Below are 21426 nucleotides of genomic sequence, written 5' to 3'. Positions count from 1 at the left end.
GTAGACCTACTGTTTGGCCATATAGGTGTATCTAGGCATAACCAGGCTTTTGTTGCACAGCCAGGAAAAACACATAGCACAGTGAGGTACTGAATATCTTCTTGCTCAATGCCTGAAAACTTATTTACACCAGTACAATGCAGTGGCTTAGTGGTGAAGGTGCCAATTCTGATTATCGTAAGGTCAGAAGGTTGGCAATTTGATGCCCAAGTGCTGCATTCGGTGCAGTCATGACCACCAGAGTAGTCCTCGGACAATGCCAGCTCTTTGGCTTAGTAACGGAGATGAGTACCAACCCCTGCAGTTGGTTATGACTAAATATTCATGTCAAGGGAAAAGCTTTACCTTTATCTTTAATGTCCAATTACACCAGTATAAGTCACCAAAAAGATTCCAGTGCCTGTCCGTGGCCCTGAGATACACCTTGTTGTCTTTTTCTACATACTGAGATGAGACTATAATCAAGTTTTAATAGGAACTGTTGAGAAATAAATTGAAATGGGGCAGATTTGAGACAGTCCAATAATTAATCTTCTGAAGATGTTGCAATAATTATATTAATGTATTATTATTATTAATAATTTTATCCCACCTTTCCCTCAATAATGAGACTCAAGATGACTAACGGCATATTTAAAACAATACAGACTTAAAAGTTATAAAATATTCAATGAAAGTAAAAATATAAACATTATTTATAAAACAATTAAATAATTTATAAAGTTAAAAACATTAAACATTAAAATTCATTAAAAGATTACATACAAACTTTAAAACAGCTCCACACAGCATTAAAAGCCCATTCCAGTCATTAAAAGCCTCATGGCATAAAACTGTCTTGTTGACAGAAGAAAAGCAAGGATGGGGCCATCCTGGCCTCCATGGGGAGTTCCAAAGTCTGGGAGCAGGCACCAGGGAGGCACTTGTTCCTATCAAATGAGCCTGAGAAAGTAATGGGACAGAGAGAAGGGCCACTCCAGAAGATCTTAGAACTTTATTGTCTCATAAAGGGAGCTATGGTCCTTCAAATAGCCTGAACACAAGCCATAAGGGGCTTTATAGGTCAAAAACAGCACTTTGAATTATGCCTGGAAATAGACCATCAAGCAGTAGAGCTGTTGCAACAAGGGAGTTGTGTGCTCCCTGTAGCCAGCTCCAGTTAACAATCTGGCTGCTGATCTTTGGATCAAGTAAAGTTTCTGAGCACTTTGCTAAAAACAGATGCATGTAGAGTGCATTACACTATTCCAACTGAGATGTAATGGGTATAATTGGCACACTAACTTTAACTGTGAAAATTCATTATTGCTCACCGCTGATACCTGGACCTCCAGGAGCAGGACTGAATCCAGGAGTAACTCCCAAACCACGAATCTGTGTTTTCAGTCAAGAGTGTAACCCAACCTAAAACATGCTGAATCCTTATTCCTAGACGGGTTTTTCAACTGACAAGGAGTACCTCTGTCTTGTCTGGATTAAACTTAAGTTTCTTTGCCATCAGTCCATTATAGCTGCCAGTTTAGCACAGAAACACCTTCCTTGGAATTAGGTGGAAAGGAATAATATAGCTGCGCATCATCAGCATACGGATGATGCCTGACCCCAAACCTCCAGGCAACTTCTCCTAACTGTTTCAAGTATATGTTAAGTAGCATAGGGGACAAGATGGAACTCTGGGAACCCATCCCAGAGAGGCAACTCAGAAGGGTACCATAGTTTATTAGAGTAGCTAGTTCACTTCTGCTGCTGAGTGTGGCTAGTTCACCTCAAATCTTTTATATACCATTCAGTCTGTGGAGGCTGGAGACTCCAATTTTGGTAGGGTGGTAAAGCCACAGCTCCTCTAAGGTTTGAATAAAAACCTGGAAGAGCTTCACAGCATTGCTGACACCAGATCTGTCAATCCCCAATGCTCTGAGTGTCTGTTTCTCAGTGGTAATACTTCTGAGAAGGCATCCATACAATTGGGCTATAAAACACTGGAACCACCATCATGTCAATGCCATTGTAATTAGAAAATACCACTCTAAAAGTAATGTGTCTCACCTTTTGCAAGCTTTTACACTGACCCAAGCAGAAATGTTTGAGATGTGAAACTTAATGTTAGATCAATCCTTGCTGCCTCAGATGTTGTCAAATTGAAGTGACAGTCATATGAAACACTTAAAAAAAGCTTTCCTGAATAATTTCAAAATTAAAGTACCAAATAATTAAAACCATTAGAATAAAATATCAACAAAAATCAAGATACAATATCAATAAAATCTGTACATAAATGTATGCCTATCTACATTTCATTCATAGTGCCTTTATGCTGGAGAACATTTAGAGTTGAATCCTCTCAAAAGCAAAAAAACAGTAAATATACACAATGAGGTTTAAACGCATTTCAGACTAATTTTCCATTGCAAAGTTATTTAGATATTTTCAAAGAAATCTTTTGTGCCATGATTTATTAAGCATATAGAGTCAACATGTTTTTGAATGTATCCATGAGGAAAACGGCAATAAATTCATATCTTCATCAATTATAAAAAAGAGAAATTTGTACTAATTTGTCTACTTGCTCTGCCCTTCCTATTGTTTACACTCTGATTTAATTAAATATTGTTAGTTGCCATATCTCAAATGGGATATTGTGTTTTCATGTCAGTTGACTAAGGAGTTTATCACATGGCTTAAAAACCCAACTTACCCCTGCCATGTTGAAGCCTCTTTCAGGATAAAGTCAGGTATTATCACATGCAAAATGCTACCAATTCTGCTGCCTAGCTGAATCCTGGCTAACTTCCAATTAGAAGCTGTGGCTTTGCAAATCGGCTGGCTGAGCACAGCTTCTAGTCAGAAGTTAGCCGGGAATTGCCAGGCGGCAGCATTGGTGGCATTTTGTGTGTGATAATACCTGACTTTATCCTGAAAGAGACCTCAATGTGGCAGGGGTAAATCAGTTTACTCCTATTAAGCCATGCAATCAAATCCTAACTAGGATTCTAAACCAGCTTCTGATTGTTTTTAAGATCCTGAGGTTAATGATATTAAACCATACTACCTGCTAATTTTAGTTTAATTAAACTATGAGGTAATTACCAAACAGGGTCAACCCTGATAATAGGCAGATCAGTTCTTAATTTTCCTCCTAAGCCACCTTGTCATTTCTTTTTAATCAAGGGTAGAATGCCACTTAGCCTCTCTCTCCCTCTCTCGCCCCAAAACTGGCTTGCTGTCCTCAGGTGTGGCAGAAAAATGTCTTGGGCCAGCCTTGGCATCAAACAAAGGGAGGAGAGAAGGGAACTGGAGGAATGGGACAAGGAAGGAACATGCAGTCTCAATACTTGCTTCTGTCTTGCTAGTCTAGTTTGGCCAGCTATGACTTGAGCTTCTGAATCAACCCACGATATATGCTGTTTTGCTTGTTACTAATATTGAAGGGAGGGATGAAGGCTAGAATGAAGGAATAATGACTAGTTTTTCTTCAGTACAGTGCTCTCTTTGTTTTAGTGGGGGATCTATTCTGGACCCCCCCTCCCCGCATAAATGAAAAAAAACCATTTTGTTTACTTGAATGGAGGCACACTCCTGCGATGGCATATGGTTATGCACCGTGGGAGTGTGCCTCATTTTAACTCCCTCCGTTCAGCCCCCACAGATATTCAAGGGGCGCAGATCCGAAGTTCATGAAAACGAAGGGAGTACTGTACATTGTAGGGATACTGTAAGCAGCACCTAGGTAGAAAAGGGGCATCACACTTGTCACTAAGAACTTGCAATATAAGTTCTTTCTTCAGTGGTTGTGTAAGTGTGTGCTGTTTGCCTTCAAGTCATTTCTGACTTATGGTGACCCTATGGCAAAACTCTCACAGGACTGTTGAAACTTATTGGCAAGTTTCTTCAGAGGTGGTTTGTCATTGCCATCCTCTGAGGCTGAGAGACTGTGATGTGTCCAAGGTCATCCAATAGGTTTTCATGTCTGAGCGGAGTCCAACGCTCAAACCTCTATACCATGCTGGCATTTGTGAGGAGATAAATCTGATGGCTTGACTCCTATGATAAAGGAGTGACCATGTACCATATTTGCAATACTAAAGCCAGGCCTGAAAAGAGATTCAAAATAAAACAGGTCAAGATCATCTTCTTTCTCTAACTGGAATTAAACTGTCACCACTCTTGGACTCTCCATGACCTTGTCCAAATAGGAGAAATAACAAAAGATTGATATCATTGTTAGTCCCAAGAATAGTAAACTCACTGAATCAATGGAAACATGGTAAGTCAATACATATATAACTTGTATTGATTCAATTGATCTACTTTAGTTGGAACTAATAATAAGATTCAGATCAATCACTCCAATATCTTCAAAGAGGGTTTTAAAAGAAGTGTTGAAACAATAATTCCTTTCAAAGCAGCTGTCACTGCCCCTTTTACCAAGGAGGCACTGACTACCTCTTGGCAGTGGCATTCCCACACTGGGTGTCCCCAGGTGTAGAGGGCAAGACTAGCAGGGGGTGGGACTTCCAGTGGATGGGAGGTCTGGGATGTCATGTGCTCCCTCTTCCCATGCTGCCCCCCCGTGCATGCCGGTCTGCTCCTGGAGACAGAACATGTAGTGGGTGGTCCTCATTCTTGGGACAAAGCAGCTTGCACATGAGGCATGGAGCGGCACATGTAGGACAAAACAGCATGTGTGGGGAGCAGAGTATGTGCATGAGGAAGGAGCATGGGGGATGGTGGGGGAGCTGACTGCATGTTAACCCTCCTCCTGGAGTGTTACCTGGTGCTGTCTGAACCCCCTCACCCCCTCCCATGACACTACTATCTCTTGGAACAGCTTATCTGAATCACCTATTCACCGATTCCCCAATGTTAATAAAAATAATGACCCAAGAACAGATTGTCTGCCATATCCCCTTCAAATGTTTTGTCCAGATTCTCAGGCCACATTCATTGAAATGAGCACAATTACTGTCAACTCTGACTGACCGTGGCTCCCTGCCGGAGCACTGCAATTCAGCCCACCATGTGGTTGTGTAGACAACATGATGTCGGCTTGGGGGCACATTGGGTCATGCATCATCTAAACACCACACCCCCATGCTGCCCCCAAGCTGACGTATTGTGCTGGACTATTTTGCCTCATAGTTTACTTCATAGCTCACACCCTTGATTATCTAACTGCACTCATCCAAAGGTTTGATCTCTGTTCTGGGTCATCCCAGCCAACAATGGTCAGTAGGCCTAGAACATAAATGCCCTGATACAGAAACAGTGTGTGTGTGTGTGTGTGTGAAATCTCTCCTATCCTGTGGAAAACCCAGGAAACCAGAACTTTCTTAATGAGAAGGTTGCAGTTTTCTGTCATATAGTCATCATCACACCTCCAACTATTCTGCAGGGTTTCTGCAGTGGCATCTTTAGGACCTATGGCCAAGATGTTAAACACAAAACCGTGTTCATCTCCCAATTGCTGGATATTTCTTATCATCACAGCATTAATCCTAACCTCATGAAAGTTTAAATGTAAGTGCTTTGTTTTCTGTTAACTTCTCTTTTACAAATGTTCCTCAGTCTCCAAAATCTTCAGCAAAGGGCACATAGGAGCTACAACTGTTATTAATAGGAGAGGGTGAAGGTCAATCCCCTGTTGTATCAAGGACAACTTAAGATGTGCTCTATTCACTGCACAATGTTAATTTATATCATATACCACCTAATCAAACTCCACTGCTTATTCTCCGATTGGCTGCAGCATTACCAATGCCCTCCAGCCACCAAATGACATAAAAGATGCATTTGCAGATTTTGAAAATTAAAGCCATCTATACAGCCAGTGGGGAAGATCAGCTTATTTGGTTGCTTAATGAAATATAAAGATTATTTTAACCAATGTAAGCACAATTCGACAGCTTGCAAAACACTGCTGCAGCTTGACAAATGGCCTCTACCACTTACAATATCAAAGAAAACTGCTGCATACTGTCTTTTAAATATTTAATTTATTCTACTTGGAATGTGCAGGGAAGTGAATGGGAAGTTAACTGTATCTGAGTGTGATTCTTTTAGCTGCTATACCACCCAACAAAGCAGTGGAAATCTGCCATATTCCTTCTCAGCAGAAGTGCTATTAAGAGAAGGAACTTCATGAGTTTTCAAAGTGTATTTCTTAAACATATACAGAGAGAATAAATACATGATGTCCTTCTTCTGGTCTTTTAGTCAGGAAATATGCATGTGCTCATGTACGTTTGGTAAAGGCCTACTTTACTTCAGTGCCAAGGGATGACTCCCCTGTTAATGGTGTGGTGAATCAGCTCTAAGCAAATTATCCAAGGTGCTGAAATTATGGGGAGATTCAGCACCTTGGATAGGTCCTTTAAAATCCATGTGGAAATGCTAAAATACCCTTAAATTCTGAAATAGAGTCACCATCCTAATGACCTGTAAGTCAGCAGATGCTGCTGCTTTACTGAGGACAGTCCCCTGTTTGTAGCGCTGTCAGAGGACAATCTTCTGATTGCATCTTCTCTTTGAAATGCTGCAAAGGCATCAGATCCTGTATGATCTTGGAAGCTAAGCAGCGTCAGCCCTGTTTGGTACTTGGATGAGAGATCACCAATGAATACCAGGTGCTGCAGGCTGTATTTCAGAGGAAGGAATTGGCAAAACCATCTCTGTTTATTCCTAGGAAATTCATAGGGTTGCCATAAGTAGATAGATAACCTCAAGGTATATACACACATAATCCAAGTCCAGTTTAAAGATAGAAACATAAAAAGGGGCAGCAAGCGCTCTGAAGCTGATTATGAAAAGTTACTAAAACAGTGAAAACTGTTAGTGTTTAAAGTATTACTATCAGATTCTTATTGTTTTTGTGTAACAGATGTTGCTGTTATTCCCAAACTTGTATGTATATTGGATAGAATTAGTATAGGGAAACTTTATGAATATTGTTGTGATCTTCTGTTGTCTATTTGAAGATGCATTTCCTCTTTTTGTCAACATGCAACTGTATGTAGAGAGATCTTGAAGCAGCTTTGAGACTAACTGAAATCTGTTACAAGATCTCTCTACATACTGATTCTACAGACTAACATGGCTATATCTATGAACAGTTCCACTCAGAAATATTTCAAAATTGTGACATGTTTTCCAATTTTGTATTTGAAAGTTATTCAATTTTCTCATGCTGCCTATGGGAAGATATTTTTATTTCAACAGTCACATTTCTCCTGCAAGAATAGGAACCTTGTTCTGCCAAAGAAAGAAAGTATATCTTGTTTGGCAAGATATTTTCCAGTAAATTCATGTGCTTTTAAAGCATTTTTAAAAATAATTTTCTAGTGGCAGGGCTCTGCTGTCTTACGTCTTACGTCTTCCTTTTTCAGACAATTTGTTTGTGTTCTGCAAGATAACCATATTACAGTTTTGTGTAATTTTAGTTTGCTTTGTTTTCAGTGGATTTATCTTGTGTTGACTACTTTTCCCTTACATTTGCCTTCCTTTCCCCCTTTCCTGTCTTCTGAAGCCTTGTGTTGTTTTTCCTCCATCACATCCAAAATTTCTTCATCTCTGATCTGCTTATTAAAGAAAATAAATCTGGATTTGGGCCACATCCTCATAGTGCCTTTCCATTCCTGTACCACATATATCATAGTAAGAACCAATCTGGTGGGATATAAATGTGCTGTCAATATTTCAGTAACTTGAAACTTCAGATGGGCATTAAGAAAGAATGGCCAGCATCTTCTATCATAGTCTATATGACATATCTTTACATATCATTAGCTATGTAACTAAGAAACCCTGTTAGTGAATTGCAAAGAACTGGACACCAGCAATTGTATATTGGAAAGTGCTGATGTACATCAGCCTTGATGTGACTTGGTCCTGTTGCACAGAAGTCCTATTGCACATCAGCTCCTTGCTGAATCTGAAATCTGCTTGGGATGCACATGAATTATTATATGAGTGATCTAGGACAATTCATAACCTCTCAGCAAGGACAAACTTCCTTTGGATAAATCTTGACAAGGAAACCCCAGGATAGGTGTGCCATAAGTCAGAGTTGACTTGAAGGCACATAACAACAGCAGTGTTTTCATTTTATCAGTGATTTGTGATTGTAAATGTTCTGTGTCAATAGATAATTGTTATTCTCTTGAGTGAACTGTCTATTTTATTTCATATGGATGGGACCCAAAGCAAATATTGTAGTAAGTTATGGTCTTGCTCAGAATAGTAAATTCTCTTTGGCCTTCCCCCAGTTTTCCATCCTTCTTGGCATCAGTCCACATTTCACACCAGATGAGCATGTTAAATCTTAACTGATCTCTCCCTATGGTGTAAACTTTTGCAAAATCTGCTTTTTCTCTAAAACACTTAATAATTTTCCTCTTGTGTTTGGATCATTCTGATTTAACTACATAAGATAATTAAGACTCCTTTCTTTCCACAGGGTATGTTTATAACCATCTTAATTTTAATGTTGTGTGTGTGTGTGTGTGTAAATATTCATTTCTTTACAAGAGTTAAAAGCTGAAACTTCCTAATGTAAAAGTAGGAGAGACAATAAAGACAGGCCTGTGACAAAACACAATACTGGGAATAACAGTCTGATAGTTAAAATCTAAATGGAATAAACAAAACAAAAATGAATAGAGATCTTTATTTACAACAAAGCTTTAGCATTTTAGCATTATACAGATGGGATATTCTACTACAGGCTGAGTCTTCCTAATCCAGAATTCCAAAATCTGAAATACTCCAAAATTGTCCATATGGGAGAGAATGGGGCTGTACAAATGAGGAGAAAGGGGTGGACAGAGGCCACCACTTTCTCCAGATCGTGGCCGCACCATCAAAATGGCGTGGCTACGATGCGCCTGGAAAAAGGAGCTGCGAAACATGGCTTCTTTCTCCACCGCTGCTGAGGTGCCATAAGCGCCCTGGAGTAGAGCTGTAACAGCCTTCATGCGTTGTGCCATTTGGATGCAGTGCACGGGGCATGTCATCGTTGCACATGCTGTGTAAATGGCAACATGCCAAAATGGCGCCCATGGCACGCGGTAGGGTTCACATGCGGACGCTCTGCTCTCCGCAGCCGTACTTTTGGCCCCAGGCCAGCGCATAGCACCAATCTATACTGGGCCAATAATACGTGGTTTTTTTTAATAGTTCAATGTACATAAACTTCGTTTCATGTGCAAAATTATTACACATTTTATATATAAAATTACCTTCAGCCTATGTGTTTAAAGAATATATGAAACATAAATGAATTTCATGCTTAGATTATGATCTCATCTCTAAGACATCTCACTATGTATATGCAAATATTCAAAATAAGAAAAAGAAAATCTGAAATCCAAATATTTTGGATGAGGGATACTAAACCTGTATAACCACCCAAAAGGATTAATGAGGACTTGGAAAAAAATTAGTTGTGTTTTATTTTATATGATTTGTTCTGCAAGAATGCTATATACTAGATTCTGGAAAAGCAAAACAGTCCCAAAGGTTGAGAACTGGCTACTAAAGCTTCATGAATTATCACAGCTAGATAAACTGACAAGGAAATTGAGCTATGAAAAATCAGACAAATTTCTAGAAAGTTGGAAACAGGTGTTTGAGTTCTATGAAAATAAATGGGGGTTTTTGACAACTATTTCTTTAAAGGAATGGTGACTGTGCAATTATTGGGTAGTTAGAGTAGTTATGACGGTGTTGTAAATTGTTTGGACATCACAATTTTGACACAATGGAGTTTATAAATAAAGACAGATTGAAATCTTTTCCTTTTTTTTGAAAAAAACAACTATATCAGTCGATAGGCAATACTCACATGAGGAAATAATATAATACATATTACTCTCTGTATTGGTTATATTAAATTTAAATTTTTGGTGGGTAAATAGGTAGAAAGTTGGAATTCGAACAGGAGAGAATAGCAATAATGACAATACAATATTCAAACAACACTGTTGGCAGGTACCCTGATGGAGTAGGAAGTTTTATGTTTTATCTACATTTATATGTGTAGTATAATGTGTATTATGTTTGTCATGTTTGTATTTCCTTTTTATGTAATAAACGTAAAAAAACCACCCCAAAGTAGGTGTATCATTTGAAAGCTATCTTATGGTTGGGATAACTGTTGAATGGCATATGCTATGGCAGCTTCCACTGTTTGTTCTTACTTTCTTTTTATTTCCTGTCCTTTCTCCATTGAGATCAAGGTGTTGTACTGGAATTTCAATCACCCCAGTTTTATCATCATAAAAGCCCAGAGAAGAAGGTTAGACTGAGAAGAATAACCCAGTGAATTGATGGCTATTCAGGGATTTGAAATCATGGTTTAAATTCAATAACTAGTTGCAACTAAAGTAAGCATTAAATCAGATGTATTTACTTAAGAGCCAACTTGTTATTCAGTTATTTATTCAGCAATTCTTCTTTAGTTGGTACCAGCAATTAGATTTATCCCCATATATTTCCAGTCCAAGTCTCCATTACAAATATAAACATTACAAGACATGCTGACTGAAGGAGTCTAGGAGTTGTAGTGCAAAAACAAAACCTTTTTTTTTTAAAAAAGCCTTGCTCATTTTGCAAAGAGTTTAAAATTAAGTGGATGGTAGCTGAGCCAGATATGACTGAAGGAGAAAATTCATTTGGTTTGCAATTGAATGTAAAGCTAGCTAATTTCACACTTCTGAACTAATACACAAACTGAAACTCAGATAGCAAAAAAGGTTTGCTTTTCTGTTTTTTAAATTTTTTCACTCATTCTAGGGTTAAAAACATGTGTTAGGAGAAAGCAATCCAAAATAATGTATATATGAGTGAAATACATTTTAAATCCTTTGTATTAGAGTTGGCTGCAAAAATGTATTTATTAGGCAAAATTCGTGATGAACTGAATTTAAGCTTTTTTTTTTTTAAAAAAAGAGAAAAACAAAATTGATGGATTTGTCCATTCACAGCCAGGGTTGGGCAAGAGGTTGAGTTTACAGCTGAGAAGGGACTGAAATTAAACATCTCTTCAGAAAGCAGAAGAAAGTGTATCAGACGGAATTCCATGTGAAATAAAACTCTGGGTTTTTAAACTTTCTTGTTTATTTCCTATCAAAGGCTGAATATTAATTTGAAACGCTAACGGCCCTCTCTTCATTGTCCCATTGCTGCAGGTCCTGTGTCACCATGCAGCATTATGGAGTAAATGGTTATTCTCTCCATGCTATGAATTCCTTGAGTGCCATGTACAACCTTCACCAGCAGGCAGCACAGCAAGCTCAGCATGCCCCAGACTACAGACCATCGGTGCATGCCCTCACACTGGCTGAGAGACTGGCTGGTAAGAACAACTTATGGATTTTGTTCTTGCACTGGGAAAATGCACAGATTTGTGACCTAAATATTACTGGAATGGCAACTAAGTTATGAACTGACAATTTTTAAAAGCTCTCTGTTATTGTTGTTAGCACCATCAAGTTGACTTGGACTTGTAGTAACCCTACAAATGTAAGACATCCAAGTCACCCTATCATCAACAGTCCTGCTCAGCTCTCACAAACTCAAGGCCATAGCTTCCTTGATTGAATTTATCCATCTGGAATGCAGTTTTCTTCTTTTCCTACTGCTTTCTACCTTATACAGCATTATTGTTTTCTCTAGTGAGTCGTGTCTTTTCATGATAGGGCCAAAGTACAACAGTCACATTTTATTCATCTTGGCTTCTAGGGAGAGTTCAGGGTTAATTTGCTCTAGGACCCATGGATTTGGTTTTTTGGCAGTCCACAGCATGGACTGTTCTCCAGCACCCCATTTCAAATGAGTTGGTTTTCTTCCTATCAGATTTCTTCACTGTCCAGCTGTCATAAACATACATAGAAACTGGAAATACAATGTCATGTACCATCCTAAAATTAGTATTCAATTATATATTTTTACACTTCAGGATCTTGTCTAGTTCCTTCATAGCTGCCCTTCAAATCCTAATCTTATGATTTCTAGACTGCATTCTCCACTCTGACTAATAACACCTATTAAAACTGGAAAGCCTCTTGCAATTAGTTTTCCTGTTTGATCCAAATGATGCTGTACCTATGTTTGGATTTTACACATTTACTCTCTATCATAAGGAACATATACTGGACAGTGTATAGTAGAGGTGAAACTTGGAGGATGTGACTGCTGGGATGATGATGATGATATGATTAGGGATGAAGATCATCTGCCACTCACTCAAGCCTCCTTATTTAGTTGACTTTTTACTGCAGTGTAGCAGGCAGGGAAGTGATATTTTAAAGGCAATAGTATATGATTGGGAGCTTCCCATCCAGGAGGCAAAATTAAATCCATTAGCTTTGCCAAAGACCCTCTCTTTATGGAAATGAAAAACGGCAAAAAGTGGTATGCTGCTATGGGGACTGTCAGGATAAGAACCTCCACTTCAGCATTTGCCACTACACCAGTATATGGCTATCTTGTTTGTTCTTCAAGGAGGCGGAGGAGGAGGAGGAGGAGGAGAGAGAAGAGGGAGGAGGAGAAGTTGTTGTTATCAAAAGAACTGAGTGCAGATTTTAAAAAAAGGTCTGGGGATTAAAAAAATAAATCAAAACAATTCCAACATTCACTTACAATAATATCAATCAAACTCTAGAAACAATCTAGTTTGACACACTTTAGGAGCCATGGGCTCCATCCTATGGAATTATGGGATTTGTAGTTTGCTGTGGCACCAGAACTTTCTGACAGAGAAGGTTAAATATCTCACAAAGCTATAATTCCCAGCATTTCATAACACTGAGCTATGTATGACAGTTAAAGTAGTGTCAAAGCGGAATATTTCTTCAGTGCAAATCCAGCCTCATACACTTTTCATTTTTGTCTCTCCAGATGAAGAAACTGAAGCCTAAAGAGGTTTTACCTCACTGTCCAAGGGTTCTCAATAAATCAGTGATACAGCCCCAGAGTGATGTCTTCTTAGGCAAATTTGAAGCTTTCCTTCAGTCAGTTTGTACCATAGCAACCTCCCCAGTCATTATTTTACCAGTTATTTTTTTTTTAAAAAAGCTGCCCAACTGTTTTTCTTTGTATGATGCACACAAATTACACTAATTAAATTGGCCACTTCTCTTCTCTTCCAACGGCTGTACGTTTCAAGACATCATTTTGGAGGCCCGTTATGGCTCCCAGCATCGCAAACAAAGAAGAAGTCGTACCGCTTTCACAGCCCAGCAGCTGGAAGCCCTGGAGAAAACATTCCAGAAGACCCACTATCCAGATGTAGTGATGAGGGAGAGACTGGCAATGTGCACCAATCTGCCAGAAGCAAGAGTACAGGTACCTACAATATTAACACTTCTCATGTTAGTAGTCTGCATATTAAAGACAAAATGGTAGGATATTTTAAGTATGATGGAAAAGATTCCTGAAGAAGTTTTTCTTCTTGTCCTGATTGCAAAATATCAGAATGATGTAACTGTGGCCCAACAAAGAAAATCAAGCTGAAATGGATTAAATAAAATATTTCCATTCCATGTAAAATATTACACTTGTCTTTGCCCTTAGTCTTCATGTAGGTGTTTTTTATTTGAAAATTTTTGCTGGAATTTTAAAAATTTACCGGTAATGGTATTTAATGTGATGTTTCCTTCATTGGGTTTTAACTTTTTTATTATCAAGGTGTGTGAGTTTGTTTTTTTCAAACAACTAATCCTGTTTTCAGCTTTTATAAGCTGCTTTAGGTTCCATGTCAGGTAAAAGCCAGAATGCTAAATAAACAAATAAATGTTTCTCCTGTATTTTTATTTATATATGCAATTATTTTTATTATTTTTTTATCCCAACTTCCCACTAAAAAATTGTTAAAGTGCTGTACAGGTGTTTTGTAGATGCACAAGTACCCTGAAATGTTTTTGAAATCATCTATGCTGCGTTGTGCACTCTGGCTTCATGCATTGTACTGTGAGTTGTGCTGTACTTCTTAATTTCAGCATCACCTTTTTGACCGTGCTGCATTTCTTTTCCTACTTCTACAATTTAATTTTAACCCTAATGTTCCTGTGACATGTGGTTGCAGGACAGCTGCAGAGGATTAGTTTGCAGCCCAATTTAAACATAGCTTTGAGAATTGGGTGGCTGCTTCCAAAATGTGACCAAGCAGTGGCCCTCAGAATATTCATATCTGGATCTCTGCATTGTTCTTAGTGACACTGCACTTAAAGTAACTGGTGTGCAGATTGAAAACCAGTCCTGATTTCAAACCAAGAGTAAAATCAGCACCATTTTTGCTTTAAAGTATTTTTAAGGCCTTAACTGAAAAACCATGAGCTTTCCATGAGATGGTTCTCTAAACAGAGCAGTTCAGATATCCATTTTGACAGCTTCTGAGAATAAAGAGATGATGATTAAAGTGTCTAAAGTCAGAGCTGGTGTCATCACAGTTTCAAATGTATCCCTTAAAAAAATCTAAAATATATTGTGGTTGCCCTCATCCTCTGGAACTCCATTCCAAGGATGCTAGTCTGCCCTTCTCCTTGCTTTCATTTTGCTGGCAGGCAAATACTTTTTATTAAAGAAGACTTTTAATATGTAATTGTTCTCAGGGAGGCTTCTTATTGGGGTGTGTGCTTTATTTTTTTTAATTTTTGCATCTTTTAAAAATAATTTTAAACTGTTTTAACACATCTTATACTGTTTTAAATGTCATGGTTTTAATTGTGGCTGGTTTTAACTAATTTCCTCTGTAAGCTGCCATGGGCCCCATTCTGGGAGAAAGGCAGCATATAAATTAAACAGATAATATATTGCACAGAACAAGGTGTTGGTTATTCCCTATAAAGCTCTATATGGCTTGGGTCCAGCTTATTAGAAGGAATTCCTCCTCCCATATAATCCTTCCTGCACACTCCATTCCTCAGGGAAGAATCTCTTACAATCAAGAATCAAGATTGGTGATAACTTCCCAGAGGACCTTCTCTGCCACTGCCCCCAAAATCTGGAATGATCTGCCGGAGGAGATTCACCAAATATCCTCTCTCGAGGCCTTCAAGAGAGCGATAAAAACGATTCTCTTCCAGCAGGCCTTTCTGGACTGATGAGGTCCAGAATGAAGAAATCTGTTCATTTTATTATGCTCCCGTGCTAGCCGTCACTTGTTAATGGTCAATATCCTTTTATATGTATGATTTTATTGTTATAATTTTATATTTTAGGGAGGATGGGTTAGGGGGTGGTTGTTTTATTATCCTTGTATTATTAAATTCTGTTGTTACCTGCCTCGATCCCCAAAATGGAAGAGGTGGGATATAAATAAATAAATTATTGTTGTTGTTATTGTTCTTGTTCTTGTTATATTACATTTTCCTCCTCTTTCTTTGCCAAATGAAGGTTTGGTTTAAAAACCGAAGAGCTAAGTTCCGGAAGAAGCAGCGCAGTCTGCAAAAGGAGCAGCTACAGAAACAGAAAGACTCTGAAGCCAACCACAGTGAAGGCAAGGCAGAGACACCCGTCTTAGAAACACAGACTCCAGCTCCTGATGCAGACAAATCTCTAAGCTTGCCCAGTGATGTAAACACAGAGCTCAATCTAACCCTGTCAGAGCAGTCAGCCAGCGAGTCAGCAGCTGAGGACCAAACAGACAGAGAGGAGGAATTCAAGATATCATTAGAGGAGAACAAAGCAGAAAAGAGCCCTGGAGCAGAAAACAAGGCCCTGAATAGCAAGAGGGCAAGTCCAAAGGCAGGTGAGGAAAAACTACTTCTTGCTTCTTACACTTGTCTCTGTGTCAGCTGTCAAGGGTTTTGATGTATATGGATCATAATGATAGGCTATGCATAATAGATTTCTGAGAGCCCATGAATTGGTTTGACTGTTGACTATGACTCTGGAGCCCAGGGTTCAATTCTTAGGCCATGAAACCCACTGGACTTTGAGCAATTCACATGCTCTAAGCCTGAAGAAAAGGCAATGGTAAACTTTCTCTGAACAAATATTGCCAAATAAGATTTAGGGTCGCCATAAGTCAGAAATGACTTAAAGGCACACAACAACAACAACAACAACAACAACAACAACAACAACAACAGATTTCTTTCATTATAAAATGACCTCCCTCCAAATTAGTTCATTCAAGGATCAAATAAGCATTTTTCCTTTAGTTTCCCATTCCATGCACATACACATACTCAGGGAATTTGGTTAAGGAAGCACCTCTCATCTTATTCCATTTGTAAAAGCCAGTTCCAGAAGAATCTCACAGTAAAAGAACAAACCAGTTGTAGTGAGAGAGCAGTGCTCGTGAGAATTTGCTGTCTTCCATCTTTCCATCTGTGCCGCCTTTGATTATGCAGATACCTCATATGTATAATACATCTGCAGGTAGGCAAGCAAGGAGTGGTGGAGAGAGGGAAGATATCAAAATATCTCTTAGATTAATAACTGGTTAAAATGCCAGCTGACTAATTTTGAATAATGTGTAGTGACAGTGATATCTGGGTAATATCTTTTCTTGGGCAACAGTTAGAAAAGAATTAAAAGGTTTTGTACAAATTAGAAGCAGCTAGTATGCTCACTCATATGCCCTACTTTATTGAACATAGTCCTCTGTTTAAAGATGACTTGTACCTGTAGGGCCTTTCTGGTCCAAATCTAGTGTAAAAAATGATAAGAAAGGAAAGGAAAGGAAAGATCTTTATGTTGACCTCAACAGTGAGCACCTGGGCAGCAGACTGAAAAGGTATTATGCCACAGTATTTATGACTATAGTCTGGTGTATTTTATTCCTCTTTCCCTTTTAGCAATTCTTGTACCTATACTTTTCATATTCATAACTTATAAAAAGCATCCTGCTTTGTCTTCTTGCCTGGTGAATCACTTCTAGTTTCAGAGATGCATATATGAGTGGTCAACCTCATTCTTGTTGCATGTCTTTGAGTCATTTCTGGTTTATGGTGACCCTATCACAAGATTTTCTTGGCATGATTCTTCAGTGAGGGTTTGCCATTGCCATTTTCTGAGGCTGAGAGAGTGTAACTTATCCAAGGTCACATTGTGGGTTTTTTGACCAGCAAGAAAACATAGCTTTACAACATGAATGAATGCATGGGAAATTACCCCACAATAAATGAGAATAGGAGATTATTCCCACAGTAGAACCTTATTCATTTTGGTTCTCAGGTAGTACTAGTTACCTCTGACTACTAATATGCATGGAATTCGTAACTTTCTGGTATACTGCCCCAAACCTTTATTCTGTAGCATTTGTGGATGTTTATTGAAATGCCATGGCAGGAAAGAGGCTGACCACAAATTCAAAGCCACTAAAATTCATACTGCCTCTGATGCCACATGTAGAATATAGCAATCATGACTAATAGATCACTCAGTCAGTGGCTTAGGACAGTCAACCAAGAGGCAGAAAATGAATTACAACATCTGTTAAAAATCAACAATTTAAAAACATCTTATAAATATATAGTGAATTTACAATATGAATACACAAAATGCAGTATGTAAACAATTAGCACCTTCTTAAGAACAGAATATCATCAATATAGCTATATAAGCAAACTACTAATATCCTCCATGTTCTACAAAAAAGTTAAAACCCAGTGAAATAAACATAATTAAAGTACATTACATTTTTAAAAATATAAAATTGCTTTAAAATATAATGATGAAATTAAAAATACAACACACAGAAAACTCCTTGCTGCCAATTAATAATCAAAAGGTGGTTTGAATGAAAACATCTTTATCTGCTGGTGACGACTTTTGATAATGAGATTAAGACTATAGAAAAGGATGTATAAACCACCTAAGTCTGGAGTCATGAGGACATCCATTATGTCTCTTTTTCTGTCTTCAACCCCTCTTTTAAACAAATTTATTCATTTTATATAATTATGAGTATAATTTAGTGCTGATATCTGCCATACCTTCCTTGCCTTGAGTTTGGGGTGACCTAGGCATTTGTTTGTCTGCTTTTGAAATTCAAGATTGAACATATTTCCTACTGCAGAGACGGTGCTATTGCTTTTTTAATTGACCCTGATTTTCCTGTGTTTAAAAATGCAGATTCCCCCATCAGTGCTACAGCCACACCATCTTCCAGCAGCAGTCTGTCTCAGACCCACTCCTACTCTTCCTCGCCCCTCAGCCTCTTCCGCCTGCAAGAGCAATTCCGCCAACACATGGCAGCCACAAACAACTTGGTCCATTATTCATCCTTCGAAATGGGGAACCCTCCAACCATGCCGTACCTGGGCATGAATGTCAACATGGCACCCCTAAGCTCACTGCACTGCCAGTCTTACTACCAGTCACTCTCCCATGCCCAGCAGGTGTGGTCTTCTCCTATACTCCAGGCCTCCTCTTCCCTCCCAAGCCTGAACAGTAAAACAACCAGTATTGAGAACCTACGCCTGCGAGCCAAGCAACATGCTGCCTCTCTGGGCCTGGATACTTTACCAAACTGAGCATCAGGCAGGCAGGCAAAGAAAAAACAACAACATGGTAAGAGCCCCCAAACAGCAGGTGACTACAAGGAAACACGCTATGTCTTTGCTGCTTGAACAGGTTGGTTTTTGACATGGGACATACAGCTCTCAGTGCTCTCCCTCATTAAGGTTCTTCTCCTCATGAGGAAACGTTGTTCTGGTTTCTATCCTGGGCATTGCTACCATGTGTTTCCACTGGCCCATTTTAAAAAAAGGAAACTACTGAAAGGACATATGTTTTAAATGTGAAATTGTCTTCAGAACTGTGAGTCAAATATGTAATATTTGGAAAGATTTGTTTGATGATGCTACAATAAATGTTAATTGCTTTGTTTCTCTGGGGGAGGGAGGAAGAGAAAGCCCTGCTTCATACTGTATATAGTTTATATGATATTGGAGATGTTCCTTCACTTGTGTGTTAACGTCAGTGTTGCCTTATGCAGAATTGTGAAGCACTTCCCTTCTCATTCCTTTTACAATTATACTTATATAGTAGATAGAACCAACACTGTAATCAAAAATTACAAAAAAGAAAAAAGAAAAAACTAATCTGTTTATCAGTTGATCTCATGTGGTCATCCAGGTTCAGTTTAACATAAAAATATTCTGAAGTCCTGGTGCCATCAACTCCTCAGGTCCTTTGTAACCACCACACATTCCTAATGCCAGGTCACCTTTAAGATTTAGCTTCTCTGTGAGCAGTCCCATCTTCCAATAGCAAAGTATCAGCTTCCAAAACACTTCTTCAAATGAAAGGTGTGAAAGCAAGGAAAGCACTAGAAGATCTTTTCCACACATTCCAAACTTCTTGGTTTTTTTCAATTTCATTTTTTCTTTTGGTCCACTGAAGTGTACAATGAAAGCATTTGAGTAGGAAAATTGAGAATAGTTAAAAGGTTGTACACACACTTAGAAAGTCCCTTGTGCTTCTTTCATCAGCTGACTCCAGGATTGACCACAATGTATTTGCTGCTTTTAAGAAGAAGGAATAGCAAAAACCATGCCTCCTCAAATGCACAGTATCCAATACCTCTCAAGTTGTTTTGGGCTCGAACAGACAGGCCAAAATAAAGCTGCTTCGGGTCACTTTGGAGGTATGCTATTTAAATGATACACACATCTTAAGAGGCCAGAAGCTGCCAAAGCTGCACTCCAGTCCTTAAGACTGGAACATGGCTTTGGCATGGCTTCTGGCATCTTAGGACATATGCATCATTTAAACAGCATACCTCCAAAGTGACCCGAAGCAGCTTTATTTTGGCCTGTCTGTTCGGGCCCTTAGATATATGAGACAGAAAATCCTTCAACAGCTCTCCCTGTTGCTGGCAATAAAATAATAAGAGTAAATTAAATAATTAAAAATGTGCTGCCTTTTCATGACTTCCAAACAGAGCTGCCTCAGGGGAACACCCCCAGTCTGCCTAACTGCCTGATCAGTTCTGGATTCTCTGAGGAAGAGAGGGATGAACTGAAGAGAGATTTAGCTATAACAACCTCACACTCCCCCAAGCTAATTTACTGCTGGCTTCAGATGTCAAGAGTAACAAGAAGGAATGGGATCCATTAGAATGTGGATGACATGAACAGAAATGAACATCTAAAATTTTAGAGGTTTTATTTCAGTTTATTTACTATGAGAAAATCTACATCTGGAGTCAATCCACTGAATTTCTTACAGCATTGGCAACAGAAATTTGCTGCTTGCATTTTTACAGTTATGCAGTTCAGTTGTTACATATTAAAGTTATTAGACTTTCATATTAAAATTATTAGATGAGCTAGGATCCAGCAGGCCAATGGTCACAGTTATTTGTGGACCAGTCTCATTTCTCAGAGAAGAGGAATCAGCTTCCAGAGTTATTTTATTTTAGAACTTTGCTGCTCAGTCTTTGACCCTCCAGATATTTTGGAACTCCCAGCCAGTATCGGAAATAGTTAGGAATTATGGGAACTGAAGCCCCAAACCTATACAGGACCAACATTTGAGAACCACTATTTTAGAACTTAACCATCTATTGTCCCCAGGAATTGGAAACATGGATAACTTGTTTATCATTTTGTTTCTCATTATACTTTTATCTATTCAACATGTAGTGTCCAAGTCATTTTTCCCTTTGAATGCCAGTGTCTCCTCAGTATCTTAAATGGTACTGAGAATAACTAGTTAAACTGGATTTTACATAAATAAAAAAATACTTGTTGTTTGAAAAACTTATATGAGGGGGATCAGTGTGGACTTCAGTTTCATTTTTTATATCCAAAGGTATAAAGATTAATGCCATATAACTGATGCTATCTTTAAGACTTTGGTCTCTGCACAAATTTTACCCTAATATTTCACAACACAAGTTCAAGAAGAAAGATCTTGGCTCAATTTCATTGTAATATTTTCCAGATTTGTTTTAATGCCAATGACTGGATGGGGGACAAATCTTAAGAGCTGCAGAACAACTACACCATTGTTTTGTGTGTTGCTTTAAAACAAAAAGCTATTATTATGCCTGCTATTACTGGAATTTAAGAATAAGAATAATCCCCACAGTGGCTAGGAGCATTAGATGTGACCACCCATGTCATAAGTCTTGATCTCTGAAAACTGTTTTTGCTCTTTTTTTTTCATATTGACTCATCTCACTGGTCAACATTAAACTGTATGTCTCTGATGATATGCAAAGGGATCTTGTATCACCTTTTAGACTAACTGTGTGAAAGAAGTTGTAGCATAAACTTTCATAGACTTGGCCTACTTCCTCAGGTGCTACAACTTCTTTCACACAGTTAGGAGATTATTGCATTGACAGATAACCCAACTGTTCCATAACGGTATGCAGCTGGGTCGCAGGATGCATGTAATTTGTCACTGCTGTTACCAGGCAGCTGCATCCCGACTGCATCTCAGGTCCCAGCTGCACTTTGGAGGCCGCTT

At 38.6% G+C, this 21426-nt stretch overlaps 1 protein-coding gene across 1 annotated transcript in view; it reads left to right on the top strand.

The window, feature by feature from the left end:
* DMBX1 (diencephalon/mesencephalon homeobox 1) overlaps positions 1–19583 on the top strand; it is a 33675-nt gene extending 14092 nt beyond the window's left edge. The window contains exons 2-5 of the mRNA XM_042464801.1: positions 11184–11350; positions 13163–13341; positions 15391–15745; positions 18079–19583. Of these exons, the coding sequence (XP_042320735.1) occupies positions 11197–11350; positions 13163–13341; positions 15391–15745; positions 18079–18479 (1089 nt within the window). The 5' untranslated portion in view covers positions 11184–11196 and the 3' untranslated portion in view covers positions 18480–19583. The remainder of the gene's footprint in view (positions 1–11183; positions 11351–13162; positions 13342–15390; positions 15746–18078) is intronic.
* The last annotated feature ends 1843 nt before the right edge of the window (positions 19584–21426 follow it).

The sequence above is a fragment of the Sceloporus undulatus genome, chromosome 4, assembly GCF_019175285.1.
Source record: "Sceloporus undulatus isolate JIND9_A2432 ecotype Alabama chromosome 4, SceUnd_v1.1, whole genome shotgun sequence".
NCBI classification, from domain to species: domain Eukaryota; kingdom Metazoa; phylum Chordata; class Lepidosauria; order Squamata; family Phrynosomatidae; genus Sceloporus; species Sceloporus undulatus.
This window is presented reverse-complemented; position numbering and strand designations above follow the sequence as displayed.